The sequence below is a fragment of the Glandiceps talaboti genome, chromosome 5 (assembly GCF_964340395.1).
Source record: "Glandiceps talaboti chromosome 5, keGlaTala1.1, whole genome shotgun sequence".
Taxonomy (NCBI): domain Eukaryota; kingdom Metazoa; phylum Hemichordata; class Enteropneusta; family Spengelidae; genus Glandiceps; species Glandiceps talaboti.
This window is the reverse complement of record NC_135553.1, coordinates 10,983,055-11,010,018: the sequence shown is the minus strand read 5'-3', so window position 1 is coordinate 11,010,018 and position 26,964 is coordinate 10,983,055. Positions and strand designations below refer to the sequence as shown.

At 36.8% G+C, this 26,964-nt stretch overlaps 1 protein-coding gene across 1 annotated transcript; it reads right to left on the bottom strand.

Annotated features, from left to right (window-relative positions):
- Window positions 1–8,371: 8,371 nt before the first annotated feature.
- LOC144435347 (fatty acyl-CoA hydrolase precursor, medium chain-like) lies at window positions 8,372–21,883 on the bottom strand. The gene is made up of 10 exons (XM_078123942.1): window positions 21,533–21,883; window positions 19,702–19,858; window positions 19,014–19,199; window positions 16,157–16,353; window positions 15,391–15,544; window positions 12,489–12,682; window positions 11,108–11,240; window positions 10,245–10,428; window positions 9,610–9,883; window positions 8,372–8,431 (listed from the first exon to the last, which is right to left on the bottom strand). The coding sequence occupies exons 1-10, from the start codon at window positions 21,881–21,883 to the stop codon at window positions 8,372–8,374; spliced, it is 1,890 nt and encodes a 629-aa protein (XP_077980068.1).
- Window positions 21,884–26,964: the final 5,081 nt, after the last annotated feature.

Below are 26,964 nucleotides of genomic sequence, written 5' to 3'. Positions count from 1 at the left end.
TACTGGTTATGACAAGAGCTCTGCTAGCTTGAATAACTTTATTCCCTATTGGAAACAACTTTCCAATTGAAAAACCACCAATTAAAAGCTTAATTTAAATACAACTTTTCACACGTGGTTTCCAGCCATTGCAACCATGTTAATTCAATCATACAAAGGTGGGTATTATAGGTGTGAATTAATTTGATAGGGGTGATTAATTCCTCTTGAAACATTTTGGGGATCACAAAAAATGAAAACAGAAAGAAAAGCATTTTAATCCATTCCTCGGGAAAACCAGGGCCTCAAATAGAACGACATTTCTCATGCTGAGGTTGCATTGAGACAAATTATCCAGGTATATTGGAGCCAAATAAAGGAAATAAACCCCTCTCCGGGTCATATCCGGTTGTGTAAAGTGACGTTTAGAGTGACAACATCTTAAATGTGATGTTTATTTTGCCAATCCCTTTCTCAAGTAAATAAAGAAAATTTTCAAGCTAGTTGAGGAAGTTACCATGGCAATTTATCAAATAAATCATTGTTATTGTCTTTTTAGAAATCAACGAGTGTTTGTCAAATCCCTGTCAAAATGGAGGGATTTGTTTGGATGATGTCAACAAGTTCATATGTTCTTGTGGAGTACATGAATTTCTGGGCGCAACCTGTGAGCAACGTACGTAAGGGAGCCGTCAGTATTTACAAGGGGGGAGGGCCGGAGGAAATCACACATGGTCTGTTAAGTAAAACATGACCCTCCCTCATTCTCCATTTGTAATATACTGAAAGTTAATCAATATTCCCATTATATGTATACATAAAAATTACATGATTTTGACTGTATTAGCAATATTTGTACATATAAAGTGATAAACATAAAAGACTGGATAGTTACTTTTCTCTTATAATCATACATAATCTAGTTAGTATCTAAAACGTGTTTTCTTTGTTGTGCATACTCTGTCTGATCTGGTCACTTGTAAAAGTTCCATGATATCATCATCATCATCATCATCATCACATCATCATCATCATCATCATCATCATCATCATCATCATCATCATCATCATCACTGCTACCATTACCATCATATTTTGACAACAACATTCACGGACAGTGTAAATGATAAGGTGAGATGGTACACTCAACAAAATGCATCGTTTTATTAAACAATTTTCTTACAATATACATGTATGTAGTTTTGTTTTTGTAAAAAATAGGAAAACAGGCATATATATGTATCAATTTGTTGTAGGCGACCCGTGCTTCTCTTTGCCGTGTCAACATAATAGACAATGTCAGAAGGTTACAGACATCGAGTATACATGTACTTGTGTTGAAGGATATACAGGAACAGAATGTCAAATAGGTATGTTTGAATTCTTTCAAATTTATACAGTTGTGATCATACAAGCCCCATGAGCTTATTTGAAAGGTGTTTACAAACCTAAAGTTGCACTGGATTAAAAAATGAGTTATGTTTGTGTTTGCGCAGCCAAGATCGTAAGACTATCCACGTCTTTATCTCAGTGTGTAAGTCATTCTAACTCTGTCTGTCTGTCAGTCAGTCAGTCAGTCAGTCAGTCAGTCAGTCAGTCAGTCAGTCAGTCTGTCTGTCTGTCTGTCTGTCTGTCTGTCTGTCTGTCTGTCTGTCTGTCTGTCTGTCTGTCTGTCTGTATGTATGTATGTATGTATGTATGTTTGTATGTATGTATGTATGTATGTATGTATGTATGTATGTATGTATGTATGTATGTATGACTTCTTTAGAAGTGTGTATCTTTAGAAGTATGTTCTATATGAAATAAAGTTATGAACCTGGTGAGGAGGGTTTACAAGACATTATTCTTTTCCAGATTAATTTTCACTTACTCTTGAATATATATTATTTTTCCTATCATAGATATTGACGAATGTGGTTCTACACCATGTCAACACAGTGGGACTTGCATAGACCAAATAAACTTATACACATGTGATTGTCCTGTTGGTACCGAAGGTTACAACTGTGAAATAGGTGAAAATGAAAATATATGTAGCAAATTTCATTGACATTGATGAAGTGGTCAGTCTTTGAGATATCATGTCCAAAATCAGACAGACAGACAGACAGACAGACAGACAGACAGACAGACAGACAGACAGACTGACTGACTGACTGACAAATAGGCAGATAGATAGACAGACCATATAACAATAACCAAAAAAAAGAAACATACTCTATTCTTGAACAAGTTTTGGATGGAATGCATGGCAATAAAGAAAGTCACAAGGATTGCGTACATTTAATGTTTTGCATCTTATTTTCTTTGATATGTATAGATATTGATGACTGTGAGGCTACTGATTGCTATGGCGGGACATGCATAGACGAAATTAATGGTTACAAGTGTGACTGTTCTGGCGGTGAGTGTTCTTCTTTACTTTGTCAAACTGTTTAGATATCTTTGTGTATATTGCTATAAGCTAATTATATACGATATTTTCAAAGTAATTCTTTTCATTAAATATAATCCAATCTAATTCGTTTTCTATAGTCGTTATCAACCCATATTTAATATCAAAGATGAAAAATACTACTATCATGGTGATGTGATGTTTGATTAGCAGTTTACTGAATTGCAATGGCTGATTCTGTTGAATAGACAATGCCTATTACGGTGTGTGTTTTCCTCAGTCTACCACGAGGTCTGGCTCAGGTTTGCTTTCACGCTTGAAGCCTGTTGATTTCCAGTAAAACGTAGACAAACATGTAGAAAATAAGAAACCATTTCACTCTGTTTACGCGCAGATGGCGTTTATGAAATGACAGTATGAGCTATGTTATCATCACCCCGAATCATATATGAGCTGTAATAAATACAATGTGTGCAAATGGCGGAAATGACAGGCTGGAATTTTCCTTTATAGAAGTTGGTCTAGAAACGACTATTCAAACAATGTAATAAGATTTCTCTTGTTCGTTGTTTCAGATTTGGCTAACGTAGCAGAAGGAAAGGTTGCTTACCAACTAAGTAATGAGGCTGTTGCTGTTGCTACAGATGCCGTAGACGGCGACACAAACTCATATTTTGGTAGTGGAAGTTGTAGTCGTACACAAGAACATTATGAACCATGGTGGAAGGTGGACTTGGGAGAATTACATTGTATTTCAACGATTTCAGTTGTTAACAGAGATAGCTTAAGTAAGTAATTTTTTTAATTCTTAAATTCTTAAATTTAAAGTCCATTCAGACTGATTTCTACAAGAAAGCAAGAGAAGACACACTTTTTGTTATCATCTATGTATGTACCAAGGTGTATGAAATATAAAGCATGCAGGCTTGCGTCATTGCCTATTTAGGAAAACAACTCATTGTGCAAATGAAATACATATATTATACAAATGTCGACTGGCCTCTTGTTCGAGCAATAGCATACGTCTGTTCACCGCAAGGGCCTGTCGATCACCTCAACATCAACCTATTTCCCGAGGGTGAAGCCCAAGGGAAATAGGTTGATGTTGAGGTGATCGACAGGCCCGAGGGGGGAACTGACGTATGATATTGCCCGAACAAGAGGCCAGTCGACATTTGTTTTATAACACGTCTCATTCATACTATTATAATAAACCTGACACTCCTGCATAAAAATTACGTTACACTCCTGCATAAAAATTACGTAGTAGCGTACACAGTTATGTGGGATTATCCTCCACTACAGGCAATACCGTTCCTACTTCCATACAGTATTTTTCTAAAATACTCACAGCATTTTTGATAACACACTTTGTGCGCTTAGCATCTTTGTGTGACACCAGTTTTGCAAGATCTTCTTCAGACACTTTCCAAAAACGTGAATTATCGTTTGCTGCCATGGCCATTGACCCGTCTCAATATTTGTCGTCTGCATGGAAGACACTTACGCATGCGCAACAGTCATCTCGACTTTACATTCATGGAACTATTGCCCTATGGGGCAATAGATCGTCATTTCCCGGGCAACAGTATTCAAATTACGCATACCACGTGACAGGGCATTGACCAATCGCAACACGACTCACGCAGATGATGTGTTATAAACGTAATTATATGAAATTCGAAACTTGCATTCTTTAGTTATTGCCAAACCTCCAAGAATCTTGAATTGTACAAATAACTCACTACAATTTGAGGCTTCATAAACAAGAACATTTGCGCGTTGTTCTAACCTCTGTGTGTTAGCATGTTAACCTAACATAATTAAATATGCAAATGAACCATTCATCTACAAAAACTGAATGCCTGTGATCTTGATGTAATCAATGTATGCACTAAATAACATGGAAGTTGAATATTGCTTTCCTAAGGTCTGGCCAAATTACAAAAGGTCTGACCAAATTACAAATTATAATGTGACAGGGCCAAAACGCTCACCAAAATCAAAAGCTATATCACAGGTTTCATCAGTGCATCTATTTGATCATAATCTCTGTGTTTACTCAGGTCAGTGAAATTTGAAGCTTAATTATAAAAAAAATATTATTCAAAGTACTCATCAAAATATAAAGCTACGCCAACTTGCGCCAGGCTTTATAGCACACATGCCCTTTGTATGTGCCAAATTGTTAACAAAATATAACGTACAAGTGATACGATTTAACAATTGGTTATATTTTAGCTGAGCAGTTAGTTGGAGCCATAGTTTTGGTAAGTAATACCCGTAAAGTAGCTGGGGCAAAGAGATGTGGTCAAAAAGTGGATAGTACTATGGTACTGGATGCAGTGCTGACATTTGAGTGTGATTTAGGAACAACAGGTCGATACGTCACTATACAGCTGGAAGACAAGTTTGGTTCATTGACTCTCTGTGAAGTACAAGTATTTGCTCAAGGTAGGCCTAAAAATATTGAAAACGTAAGAAAACGTTTAAAATTATTTTAAAAAGGAACTTTTGGTTAATAAGCACCCGCAGATGTACTGTATATACTATGTTGAAATTTGTAAATTTAGACATACGTGTATACTTCAGACCATAGGTCAATTTCCATAAGCAAACAAACAAACAGCAAAAAACATACACAAATGTGATAAAGTGAAGATGATTTTGTGTTACTTCTAGCAAGGCGAAAGTATCAATTGGTCTCCCAGTTCAAAGTATTTGAAGACGCGAAATCTCACTGTGAGAGTTTGGGAGCCCATCTTGCCACGATACGAAATGAAGAGGAACATTCCTACGTGGTACACATGATTTTGTATTCTGGACAATCTATTAGTGATACTGGTAAGTATCAGCTAAATGCCCCGTTTGTATAAATCATCTATCATTTGAAGGTAGAATATCAGCCTAACATAGAAAACTTATAGTGGTCTGAGTAGCATGTACCTCCGAAACAATTTCCCTGACAATCGAAGTAGTTCTTAGTATCTTTCCAAACTTTGCCAAATAAAAGCTTGTTCATAATCCTTTTGAAATAATGGATTGGACGAATTTGCTACATATGTTTATCAAATGGAGATCAAAGTATATTAGACTCTAAAAAAAGTAGTAAAGAATGAATTTATTTTAATCGTAAGTTTACAATCCACGCTCATATTCCTACTGGACTTAAATGTAGTATAATGATGAGGAATGATCAGATGACAATGACTTTGTTAATATACAAAGTCCATGTCAATGTAGAGTCCATGTCCACTTGTAATGTCTCCTTGATATGAAAACTATGCAAATCAATTCCCACAAACATTGGTGTATATATTTAATTGCATAATTTTTGCTTCTATTTCAAAGATTTTTATGGTGAAACCTGATTATCTTGCACAAACAACATCAATAGATTATTATTTCAGAGGCGCATAGCATTTTGAACTCACTGAATTTCTATTCGGTAGTATCATTGCTTGTTTTCACGTTTTTTATGAAGAAAGTGCTTGAAAACAGACATTCTTATTATACATGGATTTTACCAGTCCGTTTCAAGTAAACATTCATCGGCTATGTTTGATACAACCATGTAAAGACCAATAAGAAACTGTATCACAATTCATGTCTGCATGATGCCAGTGAAATAAACCATAAACGTACTACAACTAGACGCAGACACTCGGGTGCCAGTGATTACACAAAATGTCGCAAGAAACTGTATTCAATCATTAGTGCTATCTTGAAGTAAGTGTAGCATATGTATAGTAAGAGCCACTGAACGGGAACTTGAAACAGGCGTTTATTCTCGTAGTTGAACCTGTCGGTCGCAATATACACAATACTTTTTCACACGATACAAAAACCAGGGCACACTACAAACAGTTTTTAATACTATAAATGCATGTCTTGTAACACAGAGGAACCATTTAAAACATGTCGAGGACATGGTTTGAAAAGATAGCAAAGGAAATCATAAATAAATTGTAATCTGTTGATGATGGAATGGAAAAATGGAAAAATGGAAATGGAAAAGAAACCGGAGATCTTGGTCTTTGCAGTCTCTGTACCATACTCTTTTTATAAGCTCTGCATAGTTCATGCATGTCATGTTTATAAGTACTAAATCCTACAACAAGCGATAGTGAGGTTTCAGTGGCCATTTTTGAATTGTAAAATATGCATATACCACTGCACCATAGTGACTGATAATAGACCACTACCTCTTGCGAATTTATAACAATTAAATGTGTCGTCCCATTATTTACATTTCGTATACTGTTGTTTCTGAAATGCCAGGTGACTGGTATATTGGTCTTACTGACGTTGAGAACGAAGGTGTCTTCAAGTATGTGGATGGAACTACTCTTAGCTCTTGGGGTTATACAAACTGGTATGACTATGAGCCAAATAATGACAATAACAATGAGCATTGTGTTTCAATTCGGTATGTATAAATTATTATGTGTGTGTGTGTGTGTGTGTGTCTGTCTGTCTGTCTGTCCACCTGGCTGTCTGTCCACCTTGCTGTATACACGATATCCCAATATCTATCAATGGGCTGATTGTAATGAAATTTGAAATTTCTGTTTGTAAATCTAAAGATTGCTATGGGCATGTAGAAATATTACTTTAACATAATATTGAAATAGGTAAAATTTAATAAAAATAATACTCGTTTCAACTTCACTTGACTTTTTCTCTATTCCCTTCATGTGTTGTCATTACGACTTTGTATTTCCCTCAGGAAGATAAATGAATACCTATGGAACGACTTAGAATGTAGTATCTCAGCATATTTTGTATGCGAGTATGAAGGTACGTAATATGTAAATTTATGATGAATGTAGTGAATGATTTAGCTAGATATTTTGCTTAAGAAATAAGAGTGGTCTGCATTATCAATTGAACTGTAAATACTAGCTTTCGAGAAGTATGATAACATGGTAAGATGTCAACATTAATTTAGTAAACCGTAAATGCATAAATGTATGAATTAATACAGTGACGCAGACATACACACATCATTTATTTCATAGAACAGTACAGATGTTTGACATTGAATATAACATTGACAACGTTGGTTAGAATCATGGTTACCATGTAAACTAATTCCGATTTTCTTTCACCAATTTCATTTATAGATCCTCAATAAGGAGGTGGGGTGGTGATATTTCATGGCGATTTTTCAAGCGTTCGTGTTGTTGTAGGCAGATACGTGCTCTGAAACTGATGTGCACCTTTTTCGAATTACGTGTGTGTGTGTGTGTGTGTGTGTGTGTGTGTGTGAAGCTAGTGAAAATAATATTTGATTATGTCATTAACATGAACTATTGACAGGCTAAATGTAGATTTTATAATTAAGATAGCAAAAGATGACCGATTGCAAAAAGAAAATGATAAAAGCACATTCATTTGGTAACTTGTATGCTGTTATATGTTTAACGATAGTATACCTATACTGAGATTTTTTAACATTGTAATTTTACCACACCTAAAATCAGTCATGAACGCCAAGTTTTTAGTGCAACTTAGTAGAACTTAGATATTTTGAAAAGAGCAATTGTTTAAAAAATTTAGCGATTTTGAGATTTGAGAGATTTTTAGTAACATTTTGTTAATGTAAAGTCAATATCAGATCAGTTTTGTGGGCTTCAGTATCCGTTTCATTCTAGATGTGGTATTATTGTCTGCCCTGGGTGACAATCTTAGTTGTTCACTAGCTGTGGATGGTGACCGAGGTGTTGATAAATCTAGTGGCTTGGCATCAATGTGTTTTTGTAGTGGTTATGCAGAATGTGGTGACCAGTTAAGCTGTCTGACCACAGTTGAAGATGTGGACCGGACTGTATACTGTATATATTCTTTAGACTAACTTGTTAGTTTTACACTACGGTTTTATTAGATATGTTACAGACAACATTTTGTTCTTGGGGAGAGCAAATATAGCTTCATTTATAAATCAGTGTATGTTATAGTGGTGCTGGTGTGTCGTTATTGTTGACAACCATTCTATGTCAGACATAAACCCTTTACAATACATACAGTTAACTGCTTTTTACACATTTCCACCTGCACACAAAATAATCAAAAATGCCAACAACGAGTGAATATAAATCGCACCACAAACAGTTGGATATGAAACAAGGTTGATGTGGCAGTGCCAGTAGTGATACCATCGTATTTTAGAGCAACATCAGTATTAAACTCTTTCATTTTTGTTATATTTGTCTTGGTTGATAAAATGAAATTGACATTTACATGAAGACATATCTCTGTTATTCTTAAATCTATATTGAATGTATTGAAGATTTCGTTTCAAATTTTGTCCCACATCGGGAAGAAAAGTGTTGCTATTTGTTGGCGACAGTGTTGTAAATAACGCCTCAAAAATTGTGTTCTTTGTCAAAGATAACATCAGCTTTTTCTGGTATTGAAAGTGTTTAGTCTAACCTTGATTGATTACAACTTTGGTGATACAATGTTGCAGTTTCACTTAGACAATTACTATATACTCGTGAAGAGACATCTAAGTCCTTGGTTCTCATTGAGTGGCGTTTTCAAAGGTAACAAATCGACAGTTGGCTCAATTATATATAATGATGTTGCGTTGCCGTAGACTATCGCAACGTTTGTGTTTATAAAGTCTAATCTCGGTCGTATCAGCTAATCAGTGTATTTTGGAGGTGTTCACACCGGGTGTTAACATTATTAAACATCGGATCGATTTGCATGTCACGATGGTTATGGGAAATTCCTAAAGAATTTTTTTATAATTCACCCCCCCCCCCCCCTCTTTCCCTATATAGATTGTTCTGTAATACAATTGTGTTTTTGGGTTGACCATTACAACGGTAGATTGTGCTACATATATCGAAACGATTTCATACGTCAACAAATTGGTGCTAAATCTAATCAAAGTCTGGAAATAAGTCTACATCACCAGCCAATGTTATTTTAGGGTTTCATTTTTATATACAATTTGTCTATCTTGTCGTCACAGCAAGAAAAAGAATAACTTTTTTTCTCAATATCGGATTTTTGTTGTGGTGAGTTGGCAATTACAATTGCAACCTGACACTGAAGTCGCGACTCAAACAAAAATGTTACTAGCACTACTACATTGCATCGTTTGACTTTGCTGTTTTCGTCATTTGTTGATAAAGCCACGTGCACGTGTCACAGTTTGGGTGCTGCAAAGTTGCATTTCACAGCATATTCACTACCGCAAAAGCCAGTACCAAAATTACCATCGGGTCATATCGATGTGTCACGGCCGAATCAACAATGTCGTTTGGTTCTTCATGAGTCGGGTCAACCTGTTCTACACAATCGCAACAAAGATTGGAAGCAGATTGTTCAACCTTTGGATCGTAGTCATACCAGTAGTTGACAATATGAAAGTCAAAATCGTGCCTCATTTTGCTCTCTGTGTTGATGTGGAATACGCCTTTATCAGAAGCACTGTAATTAGTCCATCGTCCATCCACTCCAGGAAGTAAATGACCCTCCGGGGTTGGATCACTGAAATGGAAAACAAATTAGCATAAATAAAAGAAGAATTGCCCCCTTCCTCCTTCCACAAAGCAATTTTTCCCCGAAGCACACCATCACTGAAATTGCGTTTGAAAGTACAAAAAGGGAGATTCGGTGTTTTCCGGCTGAATGAAGACATGTTCTGGAATTATAGTAATTTCCCGCGTAAGCATAATTTATGCTGAAAATTGGGAAAATAACGTCCAACTTGGCTTGCGTATAGTATAATCATGGATGTATCAGGAGATACAGCCATGGTGTAGTCGATATCACTGTCTTCCATCACAGAGGAACGGGGTATAATAAAGGTATTCATATTTAAACAGCATACGAAATATTTGAAACTCACCCATATTTGGCAAAGTTGCCCCAAAGTGACATCATAACATCACTTATTGTTGCGTCTTCTTCTGTGAAGTTTCGTCCTGTTGGTCGGTCCCTTCCCGGGGGTAGGGGTAAATGTAGCTCAGGTGGGTCGTCAAATTTATAGGGCCTCCCGAAAACAAAGAACAGGTCTTCGACATGTGGAACGGCTGATAAAAAAGAAAACAGGATACCTTTCTTGGGAATACTTTAACTTAAAAATCTTAGTATTAATACAGCGAATCAATAGCCGTTCTAGGGGAAAAAGATAACTTAAAGAAACAACTTTCATTCGGACATCAAGCTATCTTAATTTCAAGTGTCGTTTGTCATTGTTTTCTCATACACCCATACTCCAAGAAAAATGTATGTATATTGAAGAGAGAGAGAGAGAGAGAGAGAGAGAGAGAGAGAGAGAGAGAGAGAGAGAGAGAGAGAGAGAGAGAGAGAGAGAGAGAGAGGGAGGGAGGGAGGGAGGGAGGGAGGGAGGGAGGGAGGGAGGGAGGGAGGGAGGGAGGGAGGGAGAGAGAGAGAGAGAGAGAGAGAGAGAGAGAGAGAGAGAGAGAGAGAGAGAGAGAGAGAGAGAGAGAGAGAGAGAGAGAGAGAGAGAGAGAGAGAGAGAGAGAGAGAGAGAGAGTGGATGGGTGTATGTAATGTATATATGTACGGATGGATGGATGTTAGGATTGTATGTATGTATGTATGTATGTATGTATGGATGTATGGATGTGTGTGCGTTATTCTTTAGCTCTTGTTACACTTTCATTTGCTTACATTGCACCACAAACCAAATTAAAATAACTTGAAATGTTTCTTTTTTATCTGTCGCCATCTTGCAACATTACATACCTACATAATCAGCATACGGTGCACTTTTCGACTCGAAATCAAACTCGTACATATACTTTGGTGTTTCACTGTCCCCCAACATATGCATGAGAAAGTAGTGAATTCCCGATGCAAAAAGCTCATCCGACTCGAGCTGGTATATAAAATAGAGATACGACAAGGTTCAATATTACAGGTACTGTGATTACACTCTGATATAATTATTCCACTTAGCCTCACTTACATTACTATTTCCGACGCAATATATATATATAAGCTTTTATTGGTTAATCAATATTTCAATGTTTCATAATTAATATACACGTTAAGACATTTTATGACTTCATTTGTATTTCATCATTTCTATTAACAACTTTGTGTTACTGATATAATTATATCAGTTGTGTTCACGTGTAAACGATATAATCAGCCACCTTCTTTTTGTATAACATTTTCACTGCACAGATTCTCGATCATTACTCCTTTGTGTGGCCAAGCCATATGCATAATCCACATGGTAGTTTATATTTCATGCATTAAAACATGGAAACGCATTGCTCGTCGTTTTTTACCGTCATGAAGTTTCAAGACACTTTAATAATACCATTATGTGATATTATTTATGATACATGCATATATATATATATATATATATATATATATATATATATATATATATATATATATATATATATATATATATATATATATATATATTTGGTAGTACTGGAACTCGTCGTTACAGTACTACCAAAACTATTACGCTCTGCCACTGCGGTATAGAGCACTGTCTTAACAGATTGAAACTCACCGAGTTATATTTATATATATATATATATATATATATATATATATATATATATATATATATATATATATATATATATATATATATATGTGTGTGTGTGTGTGTGTGTGTGTGTGTGTGTTTGTGTGTGTGTAAATATATACATACATGTGTACGTACGTACGTACATACTTACACATACACATCCACCCACCAATCCATCCACACAGACACACACATACACACTATTTTCAGACATACATACATACATACATACATACATACATACATACGTACATACTCACACACACCCATCCATCCACACAGACACACACATACACACTATTTACACACACACACACACACACACACACACATACATACATACATACATGCATGCATGCATGCATGCATGCACGCATGCACGCACGCACGCACACACGCACGCACGCACGCACACACACACACACACACACACACATACATACATACATACATACATACATACATACATACATACATACATGCATGCATGCATGCCGGGCACCAATGATTTCAATTAAAATCTCTTTCACAACATCAGATTTTTATCAGATAATAAGGTTATATGCTGACCTTAATGTAGCTATCCCGTAGTAGTATTGGATGTTCTGGATCATTCCACGGAGTGTGGAAAAACTCCATAGCATTAATAATGTCCTCATATTTAACCTGACTACAACTGTCGAATTTCCTACTCAATACTTTATACGTTATCTTCTGACGAAATTCTTCCCTAGTCATACCAGCATTGGGATCGGTAATTCCCGCTATGGAGTAATAACAATGGAATCAAACATAGGCTTGCAACAAACACAATACACTACTAGAGCAACATGATGTAATGTATCATCGCAATCATATTGAGTCTTACATATTATTTAAACAATAATGTACGCCCTCCCAGCCCATAATGGACGAAAGCAAACTTTGAACGACAGGAGGGAGGGTGACCATGCAATACTAAATTATATTTTTGTCATGTACACTTTCCCAGTCTAAGTTCTGTCATTCTTTTTGGTGAAAATAAAAATGAGTTACATAATGGGCGAGGCGACAGCCGAGCCCATTATGGAGTGCAAAGTTTGCTTGAGTCCATTATGGACTGGGAGGGCATACATTATTGTTATTATTTTATAGTTTTGCCAATTCCAGTGAATTTGTAGACCGAGAAACGCAAAACAACGTATAATATACATAGCGCTGAACATCGTCTGCCATGTTCGGCCCGGAAGCTGAATACTAATCATAGCGACACACGTACGTACATAAGCTTGTATTGTTATGCTCGTTCCGGGCCGCGATGCCCAATAACGGAGTACATTATCAGTAATAATGTACAGCGATGACGTCACAAAATTCACTGGAATTGGTAATGCTATAATATAATCCCCAATACTTTTGTTCGTTCAGCTAAGGGAAATACTCCTCTTACGTCACACGACTATTTTCCGGCTGAATAAAAGACAAATATTGGGGAATAACATAATTATACCAGCGACAATAATATCAACGGGAAATCGACGAGGAAAGTAACGACAATGTTTAGAGTCCTGACTCATATTGAGAACACAACAGAACCAGTGACGTATAAATGCGATGACCTGACACATAGACGCGCGTTCTCGTGACGTAGAATGGCAAGGGTATATAAATTCCATATTTTTTGTTCAACTTTGCTCGTTCTTGGTAAAATCTGTGGGAATCAATCGGATATAAATATTGGATATACATAGCTTAACATACTGACCGAGTATATATGTTTATGTTTTGATCTTTAGCCGTCTGGTTAATAATTATGATATATATGTATATGCAATCTGATTAAAATCCGATGTGGTGAAAGTGGCTAGATGTCCTTATTTACCTCTATTCATCGTGTTGTGGCGTTTGTTTTGTTCGGAGTGATCGCCGCCTTCCCACGGCAATCACCCCGAACAAAACAAACGTCACAACACGATGAATAGAGGTAAATAAGGACATCCAGCCGCTTTCACCACATCGGATTTTAATCAGATTGATGTATATGTAGCCGTGATGTATAGGACGCCCCCACAGCTTGTTTATTTCTATGCCTTTGTTTTCTTTATTTTCATTTATGCATTCTTATTTATATTATCAACCTATCAGTTGCGAGCTGTCCACATGTATGAGTTCCTTGTGGGTCTATAACTTTAGGATGTACTGTGTTGTACGTGTCACTTCCACGTCGGCAGTCAGTCACTTTACAATGGTCCCGTAATATACATCAACCTCAAATAGTGGTAAATGTAAGCAGTTTGTCGACAGTTGCTCTATGTCGTAAGTACGCGAGAGTTTTGTATACACCATGGTCAATATTAATGTTGCTGTAGTAATGGTATAAAGTCGTCCACCAGCTAAATACAATTCCTAAGGAGGAAGCTGAAGGCATGGTCCACACAGGAACCATCGTAACGTAAGCGAGTACCACCTGGTATGAAGTTGTCCATCAGCTGAAAACAAGTCCGTGGGAAGAAGCTGGCCAGGGAGACGTGGTCCGAATAGGAACCGTCGTAATGTAACCGAGTCTCTCGAAGACATCGTCGGCACAGGAACCGTCGTAGTGTAACCGCGAGTCTCTACAAAACTTTATATTTCCAATTTACTCATTCAACGACTCAACTGTATTGTACATGGGAAACGGTAGAACACTAATGCAGGGACTGGAGTATTCAAGACTGTTAGGAACTTGAAACCACTACTGAGTGTTGGTGCAATGTAATGTGCAAGACTCCGTCGACTATTCGTTCTCGTAGTGTTTTATGGTTGTCCATTGTGTGTGCGTGACATTATCGTCTGTACGTAGGATTTTCATCTTTGTTAACTTCTTGCTGTAGGCGTGTAACTCATATTGTATTGAACTTCATTGAAGAATTGTCGTACCTTATCTCATTGTTCCCGTTCGAATTGTCATGTTGCTTGTTGCTGAAAGCTGTTTCACGCGTACTGACTTCTAACAATTTCAAGTACATTCGGGTATAATTCTGTTTGATATTCGATTAGGACTATACCACAAGGATTTACTAGTTACTTATTCGTCTGTGCATAAATTAACGCGATTCGCGACAGCCATCTTGAATGAACTTCTTCATTTTGTTTTGTCGAACTCTTTCGTTTACTTTTGGTGTAATAGATTATTATAGAAGTGACATTTTGTATCAATACTTTATAATTCGCATACAAATTCTTCACACTATTCGAGTAATTTCAGTAGTTTGTTTACACTTTCTTTAACTTGCAATTAATTATTGATATTATTTATTTATTTAGATTTAAATTATATTGTATTGATTGAACATAAGTCTCATGGCCTGCTTAATTAGAACCCGAGTCCCCACGACTGCATAAGTCATAGCGACAATCCCGAGATATCTTTGAAGCTTACATATATATATTTGAAGTGACATGTGGACTTTTTACACCCCTCCCCCACCCCCAACAATCCCTTCTGACGTACCAACTGAAACCTGCACCCATTCACTACTCGTATAGCCAGCCATTACTGGAACTTTGTAATAGTTTCCATTCTTCATCATCACAAACGGATCTTCGGGCAAAAAGTTTCCTGGTCCATCCACTGTTGGTAACCAAGCTTCTTCATCATAGTCTATCTATTTAGAAAATTATACAAGCATTTTTACGGTAATAGCAGATGTTTTAAGTAACAATTAAATAAATAAATACATTTTAAAACAAATAAACAATACTTAAATAAATAAATAAATAAACCCTGCTTACGTTGTGCAAGTTATTATAATTTGAAAATGTAAGACAAGACATAACATACTATGAATTGCACTTCCCGTGCCTTTCTGAATTTCAATCAGAAAAAGCAAAGCAACATATATAACCCTTGTTTAGATTTCTTATACCGTCTGTTTCAAATTACTGTACGTTCACTGGCTCTGTTTCCGACGACCACTCACAGAGCAATAACAAAGAGCATATTCTAAGTGCAGATAGCAAGTTATTAGATAGATAACAATGTTCTTGCTACATTTTTTCTATTGTAAAATAAACCATTTAAAAGTACTGCAACTAGGTGGAGACACGCTAGCGCCAATGTTTTGATGTCTTCATGATATCTGCAATTAGTCAGGGAGGAAGGGAGAGAGGGAGGGAGTGAAAGATAGAGAAAATAACACGCACCGTATGCCAACATTCTAGAATTGTTCAGCAAGGTAGAAATTCAGAAATCGTGCTTTTGTTTCCCTTTAACCTACCAATGGTGCAGCCATATACGTTAGGTTGTATGCGTCTTTAGTGCGAAGACAGTCAACCAGTGCAGATGATGGAGATGTTGGACAATCCATACTAACTGCTAATTCTTGGGCTATATCTTTTGGACTGTGAGGTGGCAACTTGACTGCCCATCTGTTTAGTGGTGACCCACTCTCAAGAATGGCTTTATGAAACAATCCTGAAAAGAAATTTCAAGAACACAGTCTTTAACTTGTAGGTATCTTTCACCATTCGTTTTATACTTTTACTACTTGCTAGCTGAAAGAAGTCTAAGTCACTGCAACCGTATTATATGTGAAATCTGTTGTTTTTATTCGTATAACTTAACCCCAAATCAAGTAAAAGGAACTGCAGACTCGTTATTTTGGACCTAATAAAAAAATAGTTTGGTTCCGGTTACCCGATTTCACCTAGTTTCCCACGCCGACCCATTTTTTAACGTATTCAAGAAACATAAACCCCAACAGAATCGCGAAAATTGTGAAGTCTCGCAAATATATATATATATAACTCGGTGAGTATCAATCTGCTAAGACAGTGCTCTATACCACAGTGGCAGAGCGCAATAGTTTTGGTCGTTCTGGAACTCTTTCTCGGTTGTAACTCGGAGTTTCACGCATTGTGCAATCATCAGACAACAGACAACTGTTGTCTGATGATCGCACTATGCGTGAAACTCTGAGTTATAACCAGGAAAGAGTTCTTGAACTAACAAATATATATACATATATATTACACACACACACACACACACAGACATGCATATATAATTTATTAAGTATTTGACATATTTGTTGTAAGCAAAACAGCCATAAGGCTACGCCCAAATGTTAATGTAAAACAGCAAATTAAGCTCAGTGTTACAAATACCGGTATGTTTAGTCACTGCGTGACTTCGAAGTAAAAATTTCATTAGATATATCGTTACAGCAGGAGGAATGATACGCAATGGCTCGGCCATGAAAAGTCGAGTTGTTTCGTCTAGGATAAGTCTGGGCAGATATTGTTCTAATATTGAGTTTCAAGTCGAGATTGTATTACACTTCTTTGACACACTGATCAAAACGTAAGGTTAACAACAAGAAGGTCACGTGATTGGAAAACCAGGTCACACTATTTTTTTATACATTGACTAAGCTTGTTTGTCCTTTTCTTTGTCTGTGTTTCTGTACGGATAAGTTATACTGACAGATAACCTGATTGCTGTGACCTAGGCCCGGGGACGACTGTCAAAGGGCTAGAAAACGCACACAAAGGGCGGCACATATACGTATACTCAAATAAGTGCATACAATGGTTTTTTGAAATGTTAACAAAGACCTTGTTTCGGAATGATAGAAAAATACAATATAGAGTCTGATTTCCGTGGCTTGTCAATTGGAACCACGGGCCCAAACACAAATAACACTCTCTATATATAATTTATCATTTGACCAGCCTTGGAGACAAGTGACATATGGATCAGGTCTTGTCACTACGAGTCGACGACGAGTGGTAACAAAACCACATACACACACACACACACACACAGACACACACACACACAGACACACACAGACACACACACAGACACACACATATATATATATATATATATATATATATATATATATATATATATATATATATATATATATATATATATATATATATATATATATATATATATATATATATATATATATATATATATATATATACTAATTCAGTGTAAGAGGTAAATCATAAACTGAAGGAAAAGCGCTCAATACTGCGAAGTAGAGCTGTATTTACACAAAATACACAAGTTATGGTACGGAGCCGTTACTCAGAGTTTCACGCTTGAATGAGATCTTCGGACGACTAAATTTTAATGGAAATTCAAGTGATGAATTTCCGTTAAAATTTAGTCGTCCGAAGATCGCATTCAAGCGTGAAACTCTGAGTAACGGCTCCGTACCATAACTTGTGTATTGTGTGTGTGTGTATATATATATATATATATATATATATATATATATATATATATATATATATATATATATATATATATATATATATATATATATATATATATATATATATATATATATATATATACTATGCGTGAAACTCCGAGTTACAACCAAGAAAGGGGTCCAGAAGTACCAAAATTATTATTGCGCTCTGCCACTGCGGTATAGAGCACTGTCTTAGCAGATTGATACTCGCCGAGTATCAATCTACATTTCACACAACGTGTTTTGTTTTGGCTACACACAGAAATATATATATATATATATATATATATATATATATATATATATATATATATATATATATATATATATATATATATATATATATATATATGCTAAGACAGTGCTCTATACCGCAGTGGCAGAGCGTAATAGTTTTGGTAGTACTGGAACTCTTTCTTGGTTGTAACTCGGAGTTTCACGCATAGTGCGATCATCAGACAATTCTTTGAATTGTCTGATGATCGCACTAAGCGTGAAACTCCGAGTTACAACCAAGAAAGAGTTCCAGTACTACCAAAACTATATATATATATATATATATATATATATATATATATATATATATATATATATATATATATATATATAAACGGTAAAAATTAGAAATTAAAACATATTTTTTGCTAGGCCTTTGAATCACATTATTATCACCGTCTCTATCAACAAAGTTCCAGTCTAATCATCTGGCAGTGTACTGTAACACATGTGTACATTGTATTGTCCTAGTACTGACAACTAGAATTTATGAAACTTTGCTATAATCATATACATTGTCTAGACTAATTAATTTCCTGAAGTGTTCTGTTACATTGGTAAGAATGATAAAACATTACAATACCTTGAGACTGTGGTGACATCAGATGGAATCCAACACTCGCGGCTCCAGCACTGTGACCATATATAGTAATAGAATTGGGGTCGCCATTAAACAGAACAATATTTTCTTTGACCCATTGCATAGCTGCAACTTGATCCCACATACCCCAGTTACCATAGGCTGCTTCATCTTCGGTCGACAGGTAACCTAGGTGAAGATAGATGTTTTATCACTAATAGAAGTGTATAACCCAGAGGACTTTTATGTAGCAACTATTCCTCGGGACTAAAATCCCCGGGAAATAGTTGGTATGTATGTGTCAGCACGAGGGGTAATGTCATGTCTATCAAGCCAGGCATTGTTTTTTACGAGTATAACACATCACATTCTCACACATATTCTTTTCATTGTCAGAACCGATCCCCGATAAGACTTCTATGCTACGGAAAATTAAACGCAAATAGTGCACCCTATGTACATATATTGAGGTCGCTATGGGACATCAATATAGCCCATACCACCAGATACGACATAAATCAATTAATATATGCTGTATGAAAATGATGTGTTATTAAAATGATCGAAATATTTCAATCATGCGAGATATGCGAGTGTATGCAATTGAATATATCAACAATTTCATGTAGTACTTGAGTTAATATGTGTATATGAATGACAATGTTGCCGGTTTTATATGTATTACGCTTACCAAGGGCACCAAGTCGATAGTTGAAATTCACAAGAACGACTTCCTGTTTCTCAGCCAGAACATTCCCCCCGTAAAGTACCATAGTCGACCCCAACTGAAAACCACCACCCTGTATGAAGAGTATAACGGGATAGGTATTGCTTTCTCCATTTGTTTTCTGTGAGACAAAAATAATATACGATAATCTTTACAATGAAAATAATATATAGCGCCATGGGCATTAAAGCGCACGTACCTATGCACGTACTATGCAAGTATTTTCGGAGCACATATATAATGACCTCGATGGCTTGCAATTGATTGAATTGGTACCTGTATATATTACTAAGACAAATTTATATATTTAATTTGCTTACTCTTGAAACAAAAATAAGAAACTGTCATGGTAGCCACATATGTCATGAAAACCAAAATACAGACATACAGACAGACAACCAGTCAGCCAACCAGACACAGACAGACGACCAGTCAGCCAGCCAGCCAGCCAGCCAGCCAGCCAGACAGACAGACAGACAGACAGACAGGCAGACAACCAGACAGACAACCAGTCAGCCAACCAGACACAGGCAGACAACCAGTCAGCCAACCAGACAGACAGACAGACAGACAGACAGACAGACAGACAGACAGACAGACAGACAACCAGTCAGCCAACCAGACACAGGCAGACAACCAGTCATCCAACCAGACAGACAGACAGACAGACAGACAGACAGACAGACAGACAGACAAACAGACAGACAGACAGACAGACAGACAGACAGACAGGCAGGCAGGCAGGCCATTTGCTACGGCTATAACATTAATGAATCTTATAGATCTTGAATTAATTAATGAGAGACCTTGCGAGAAAGATACCGTAACGACAAGATAAGATAATATAAGACAAGACAGGACAAGTAAGACAAGACAAGACAAGACAAGACAAGAATCTGACTCTTGAGCATCACAACAATCAGATGATTCACAGATTATATGGGAGATTGTGTTACTAAAATACCGTTGCATGTGGGCCTTCAGCAATCAAAGTTGATGATATCTATCTGTTGATATATACAGAAGGGATTCTGAAAGCCTTCATCTGAACAATGCACTAAAGGGCAGGTATTAAGATACCGAGACTTACACATAGATAATCTGAATGACCCATTACAGTAGCACTTGAATTAGGTTCGTTCAAACGTTAAATTTGTATACCACTAGTATAATCTTGACGACGTGAAAGTCGACTTTCGGGGAAGCAAACTTATTGATCTAGCTCCCGTTATCAATCTATTACGAAAATAGGCAGACGCGTACATTCAGTGACTATCCAGAAATACATGGCCCTGCAGGTAATCTAAGATATCATAAACCATTATTGAAAGACTTCAAAGGTTTTACAATACGGTTACATTTTGATATTCCGTTATGATAATGACATGACACATACTCGAATCAACAGAAATACAGCATCGAAAGGGACTTAAAAAACTTTGGGTTCGTTAATCGCATAAGATTGCTTATATCCTATATCAATACCGTCATTTTAAGAGTATTAGCGTTGCTGTTATATATCCCACAGGTGTTCTTGTCTGAGTTTTCCAAAGTCGTCCATTTGTGTATGTCGTAGGCTTGTTTACGCTTGGTTTTCGTAAGCAATTGATGCTAATTTGTTGTCAAAATCCATAGCAATTACTACATGAATACTCTCAGCAAAATACTCATGTCGTGTCTACCTACCTTTTATTTAACGTTTCGATAGAAGCCAATCCTGGGGATATCGTTGGAAGATAAGTAAGGATACTGTCCTCATAATATATCAGCATTTATAGATAAATGGAAAACCTACCTCTGGCGTATGGATGTTCATATATAAACAGTCTTCATTCACAAAATCTTCATGTACCTTTATAGGACCAAGGTTTTGAGGACAAGCTGGTCCCCAGTAAGTCGAGTCTCGCTCGCCTTCCCATGATGGCGGGGGACCGGGACGAGAAAATCGTAGCTCTTCGAGAGGTGGTGCTGCGAATGGTACTCGGCCAAAGAATAGCACGTTCATGTCATCGTTTACAAAGATTCGCTCACCCCTTAGTAAACCTTGGTTAGGGACTTCAATGTAAGCCGTCTCGTTGAAACCGAAGACTTTTGAAATCCCCAGTTGAAAGCAAAGCACGAGCAAGAAACTCCAGCTCCAACCCATGGTGAGCCAATAGAAGTGTACGCTAGAGAAGAACAAATACACTCTGAAGGAGAGACTTTTAGTTTGGCCAGGGTAGCTAGTAGAGATCAGGCAGTAAGCTATATATCAAATCATTTGAATATAGAATGTTGCAAAGGTTAAAGTATACATAATACGAGAGTCTGAATGCATTTTTAAGATTGGCCCGTTTGCTATCAAATCCAGTATTATGTAAGTTTGTTTGAAAATATAGAGTAAGGTGCCAATGATCTTTACTGTACCCATATGTATGCATTGATCGGCTCAGTGCATACAGTGTTATTGGAGGTCATGAATCAATTGCTAATTTGCGATTTGCAGTTGTATAGCTAAGTATCAAGGTGGTGTCGATGACGATGACTGCGATAACGGTGACGACAACAACGGTGGTGGTGGTGGTGGTGGTGGTGGTGATGGTAAAATTGACTGTAAAGTTGATTAAATTAAATTTCAGTTGTAGCAGTTATATATATGTATATAACCTTAAACATTGCAGTTCTGTTTTTCGATTACGATTACTTGGCTGAATTAGAGGGTACTTGGTAAGACTGGATAGTTCCCGACATGCAAACATTACTTAGCCTCCTGAAGGGTTGACATTCATTTTACCTCGGTAACAGTACATTCCTTGAATGGTACTAGTACTGGATTCGTCACACACCTTGGACCCATTGACACACACAAACACACACACACACACACACACACAAACACACACACACACACACACACACACACACACACACACACACATATATATATATATATATATATATATATATATATATATATATGTTTGCATTAGAAATACAAATAAGTAATTTCTCAATTCCACTCATTTTAGTTGCCATGGTAGCCAAATATCCATCAAAGCTAAATGAATTGGTCCTTGTATAATAGACAATCTTCTCGTACAGTTGTATCTAAATAAAGTTTTTCTTTCAGTTACCATGGTAACTAAGGATCGCTATCGATATCCCTGCAAGTGAACACACACACACACACAACGAAACAAACAAATAAAACAAACAAACACAAGCACAATTAAATGTTCGCCCACATAAACACTTGTGGTGTCGCCATTGCATTTTTTCTCACCGGCAACAGAGGGCGTCGATTTTAAAATTTCAAATATTTCGTTAAATCAAATTAATATATATTTGGTGAAGCCATGAGAAACATATAACTAACAATGGCGGTCCTAACCAGATTCTTTTCAGGTTGTCCTTAAATGACCGCACGCTATGATGACCTCAAAATAACCTCCCTGAACTTTGACCGCGTCTCTTCCAAAAATGTGTAATAAGCGTCTCACAATAAAACACAACACAACACCAGCACTATGAATTTTCTACGAATGAGTTTGGTATTTGTAATAACTATCGTGGTTATCAGCGCTGTAAAATCTGATGAAGACATTCCAGACGGACCCCAAAAGGACGAAGAGTGTGCGTTTAGCGGCAATTCTACTGCAATACGTAGGAATTTGAAGATACTAGCTATGGAGCTAGCTGATCGTGCGAGATTCCATTACATTTCACATTTTATAAGCAGCGACAACTACGCTTGGTGGAACATACGGGTCACGTACATCTCGATTGGTCTTGGTGCTCTCGGCACTGGTAGCGCTGGCAGTTTACTGGCCCAGTACAATAGATACGAGCTCTACAAAACCGCGTCTGTTTTCGTTTCCGCCATTACTGGTGTTGTACAGGCTTGTATAACAGCGTTGAACAGCAGCCCCTCTTCGCCAAAAATGATCAGCGATGAACATTTAAAGGCTGCTGTTGCTCTGCAGGATTTTCGTGAACGAGCCGTCATGTGGTACAAGGTAAATATTGACGACGAAAGTAAGTCTGTGGATATCTTGAGAAGTGAGTATAAAGATCTACTGGCAGAGAAGAAAAGGATAGGGAAGGAACACATCAATTCGCAAGCCTGGACATGGGAGGATGTAAAACTAGAGCTGAATATTTCCGATACAAGGCGCAAGGAATTCATGGATAGGGAGCTGTAGTGAAATCATAGTATACTTACATCTTTTAACTTTAACACGTTTCATTTCAATGCAGACTGCAATTTATCAGTGACCTACATCCGGTAACCCCGTCTCCTATTTTCTAGATCTTACTTTACAGTAATAGGCGTAGCGACGTAGATGTACATGACTGTGATTTAGCAAATCATACTTTTTTTTCCAAAATATTAAAGTCGTTGCAATCTGATATATTTGGAAGTGACCCTTATAAGCATTATTTAGTTAGAAACTGTAGGTTGATATACCGCACTACATTTGAGTTTTTTTACCGATGCTAATGTTAACGTTATTATCTGTTTCTGTTGTATATTTAACGAAAATTTATAAAACAACAAATACGTTAAAAGTGGTAGTCTGTAACTGATGAGGCTCCATTGTCAGGGTGTGCTAGACGTTAGAAATACAGTGTATGCACAGAGAAGTTTGGGATCTGAGTTTGGTGGTTTGTCTGTTGCTACGAAATTACATTGTAAATGCAGTCATACTGAATTATGTACTGTGTGTGTATGTGTCTGTTTTGTACATGTACGTTTTCATGTATGTATGTCTGTATATATGTATGTATGTATGTATGTATGTATGTATGTATGTATGTATGTATGTATGTATGTATGTATGTATGTATGCGTGTATATATGTGTCTATGTGACATATATGATACATACAGTTTATATATATATATATTACACACATAGACATACATGTATAATTTATTAAGTATTTGACATACTTGTTGTAAGCAAAACAACCATAACACTACGCCCATGTGTTAATGGAAAACAGCAAATTAAGCTCAGTGTTACAAATACCGGTATGTTAAGTCACTGCGTGACACAAAATCAAAATTCATTACGATATATCGTTACAGCAGGAGGAATGATACTCAATGGCTCGGCCATGAAAAGCCGTGTTTTTTCGTCTAGGATAAGTCTGGGCAGGTCTTGTTCTAATATTGAGTTTCAAGTCGAGATTGTATTACACTTCGTTGACACACTGATCAAAACGTAGGTCACGTGATTGGAAAACCAGGTCACACTATTTTTTTACACATTGCACTAGTAGAAAAAATAGTACAGTTTACGACACTTTCCGTACTATAGTTCAGATTGAGTTCAATTCTGTACTTTTATGCTGATGAGGTGGACGTTTCTGTACTTTCCCATTAGCGCCTGTCTAATCGGATTATACTCGATCTGAAAAATAGTTCAGATTGCGAGTCGGAAGTGATTTGAATACATTTGCATTTAGTTCAGAATATATTCATGAGTTCACCCCCATAACCGGGCAGTAAACAAATGAATATTCAAATCTATCTCGCCTGCATGTGATTCAAGGCGTGTACACTAATTGTTTGACCCACAGAAAACTAACAGTAACACTATTTAGTTAGTTAGTTGTCTGTGTTTGACCACATGAAGGCGGAGGGGGAGGGTGCAAAAGAAAAGGGTTACACACATGTACAGTGTATGATATGATGAGAGCTACATTTAATGTACATGTACATACGAACTGACATGTATACGTACATGTACAACTACGCTAGCATGTAAACGTTAGCAAAAACTCTTACTACTACCTCAGACCACTAAAATACTAGAGTGGTCTGAGCTACTACTACTTGCAAAAAGTATTTACAAGCATTTCCATGTAGGTCAATGAAATATCACCTATGTGGGTTATACTTCAATAGTCGGTCAAACAGCGTAAAGGTCTACATTCTACAATGACAGACATGATTGTTCAACTCGGTGCGATCTAAGATGAATTCACGGTGTATATTTGGTTACGTCGCCTTTGAATTGATGATGACGACTCGTCCGACCTAGACTGTTCTGGTCCAGTTTCAAGTGAAAGTCAGAATTATCACGGTGCCATTGATTATACTAACTGTGATGAAACTCGCCCACTCTAGTCTCTATGACTTCATTAGCCCCAAAATGCAAGAACTTAATAATGGTATTGTAAATCGAAGTTCATGCATGCTCTGACTGTCGCCTGTTTTTTGTTTTCTTACATTTTATACAATTTTGAATTGTTAGCTTTGTATTTCCTGCATTAATGTTGAAAACTGGTCTTTTTACTGTGCGTCTTCAATGCGCAGGTAAAATAGTGTGTTAATCTAGCATCGTGAGTACGCGCTCGCTTATGGTTTCGCATACCTTGGACTGCCTGTCATTCAGTATTGTTTTAGCCTATTTATTTCTAAAGAAAAATGGTCTGTAAAGGGACTGCTTTAGTTGTCACAGTGCCTTTGTGGATTTATAAATCGATTTATGACAAGTGAGTCTACCTATTTTTTTTCCGACCCACTCAGTCAAGGAGTGCGATACACCAATCACCGTGTATTTAGCTTTGTATACAGTGTATGGATAATAGCAAGTTTCGGGACTGAAAAATCATAAATTGTTTGTTAGACTTATTTTTTATTCAATGTAATCTGGGTTGATTGGGAATTTTCAGATATCAGGATTTAAACCTCGGATTTCAACTCAGAAAGGCTATATTTTTTGCCTCAGTCTGAATTATATTAGTAGAACTCTCACCAACGTTCCCAATGTGAAGTGATCTGAAAGTTGGTGAGAGGTCCTCACGTTGGATTGCAGCACTGCATGTTCTTGCCGAGAAGATAAAGAGGTGTAGTAATTATGGTTTAAAACTGACTTTTACAAACGCCAGTCGTGTAGGGTCTATGATTTTTTATGTTGTGGATGAATGCGGCACTTTGATCTGAACCTCAGACCACTATAATAGGAACAGACTAGAATCGCTTTTTGTTTTAGGTGTAAATGGGGCTCTAAACCCATCTTCTCTGTCGTGCATGGTTACCCTTCAAACCTGCTTCAAGCCGAACGTTGTGCAAAACGATACTTCGTGTCTTTACGGTTTTTTTTTGCAATTGTGTTTTAGTGGCCTGAGTCTGAACAAGTGTTCATACAGTACAGCAAAGTCCCACCAACAAAATCCATAGCAATAGATGCAGGAAAACCTCAGTATGGGCGACGGTGAAATCATGGTGTTAATTCTA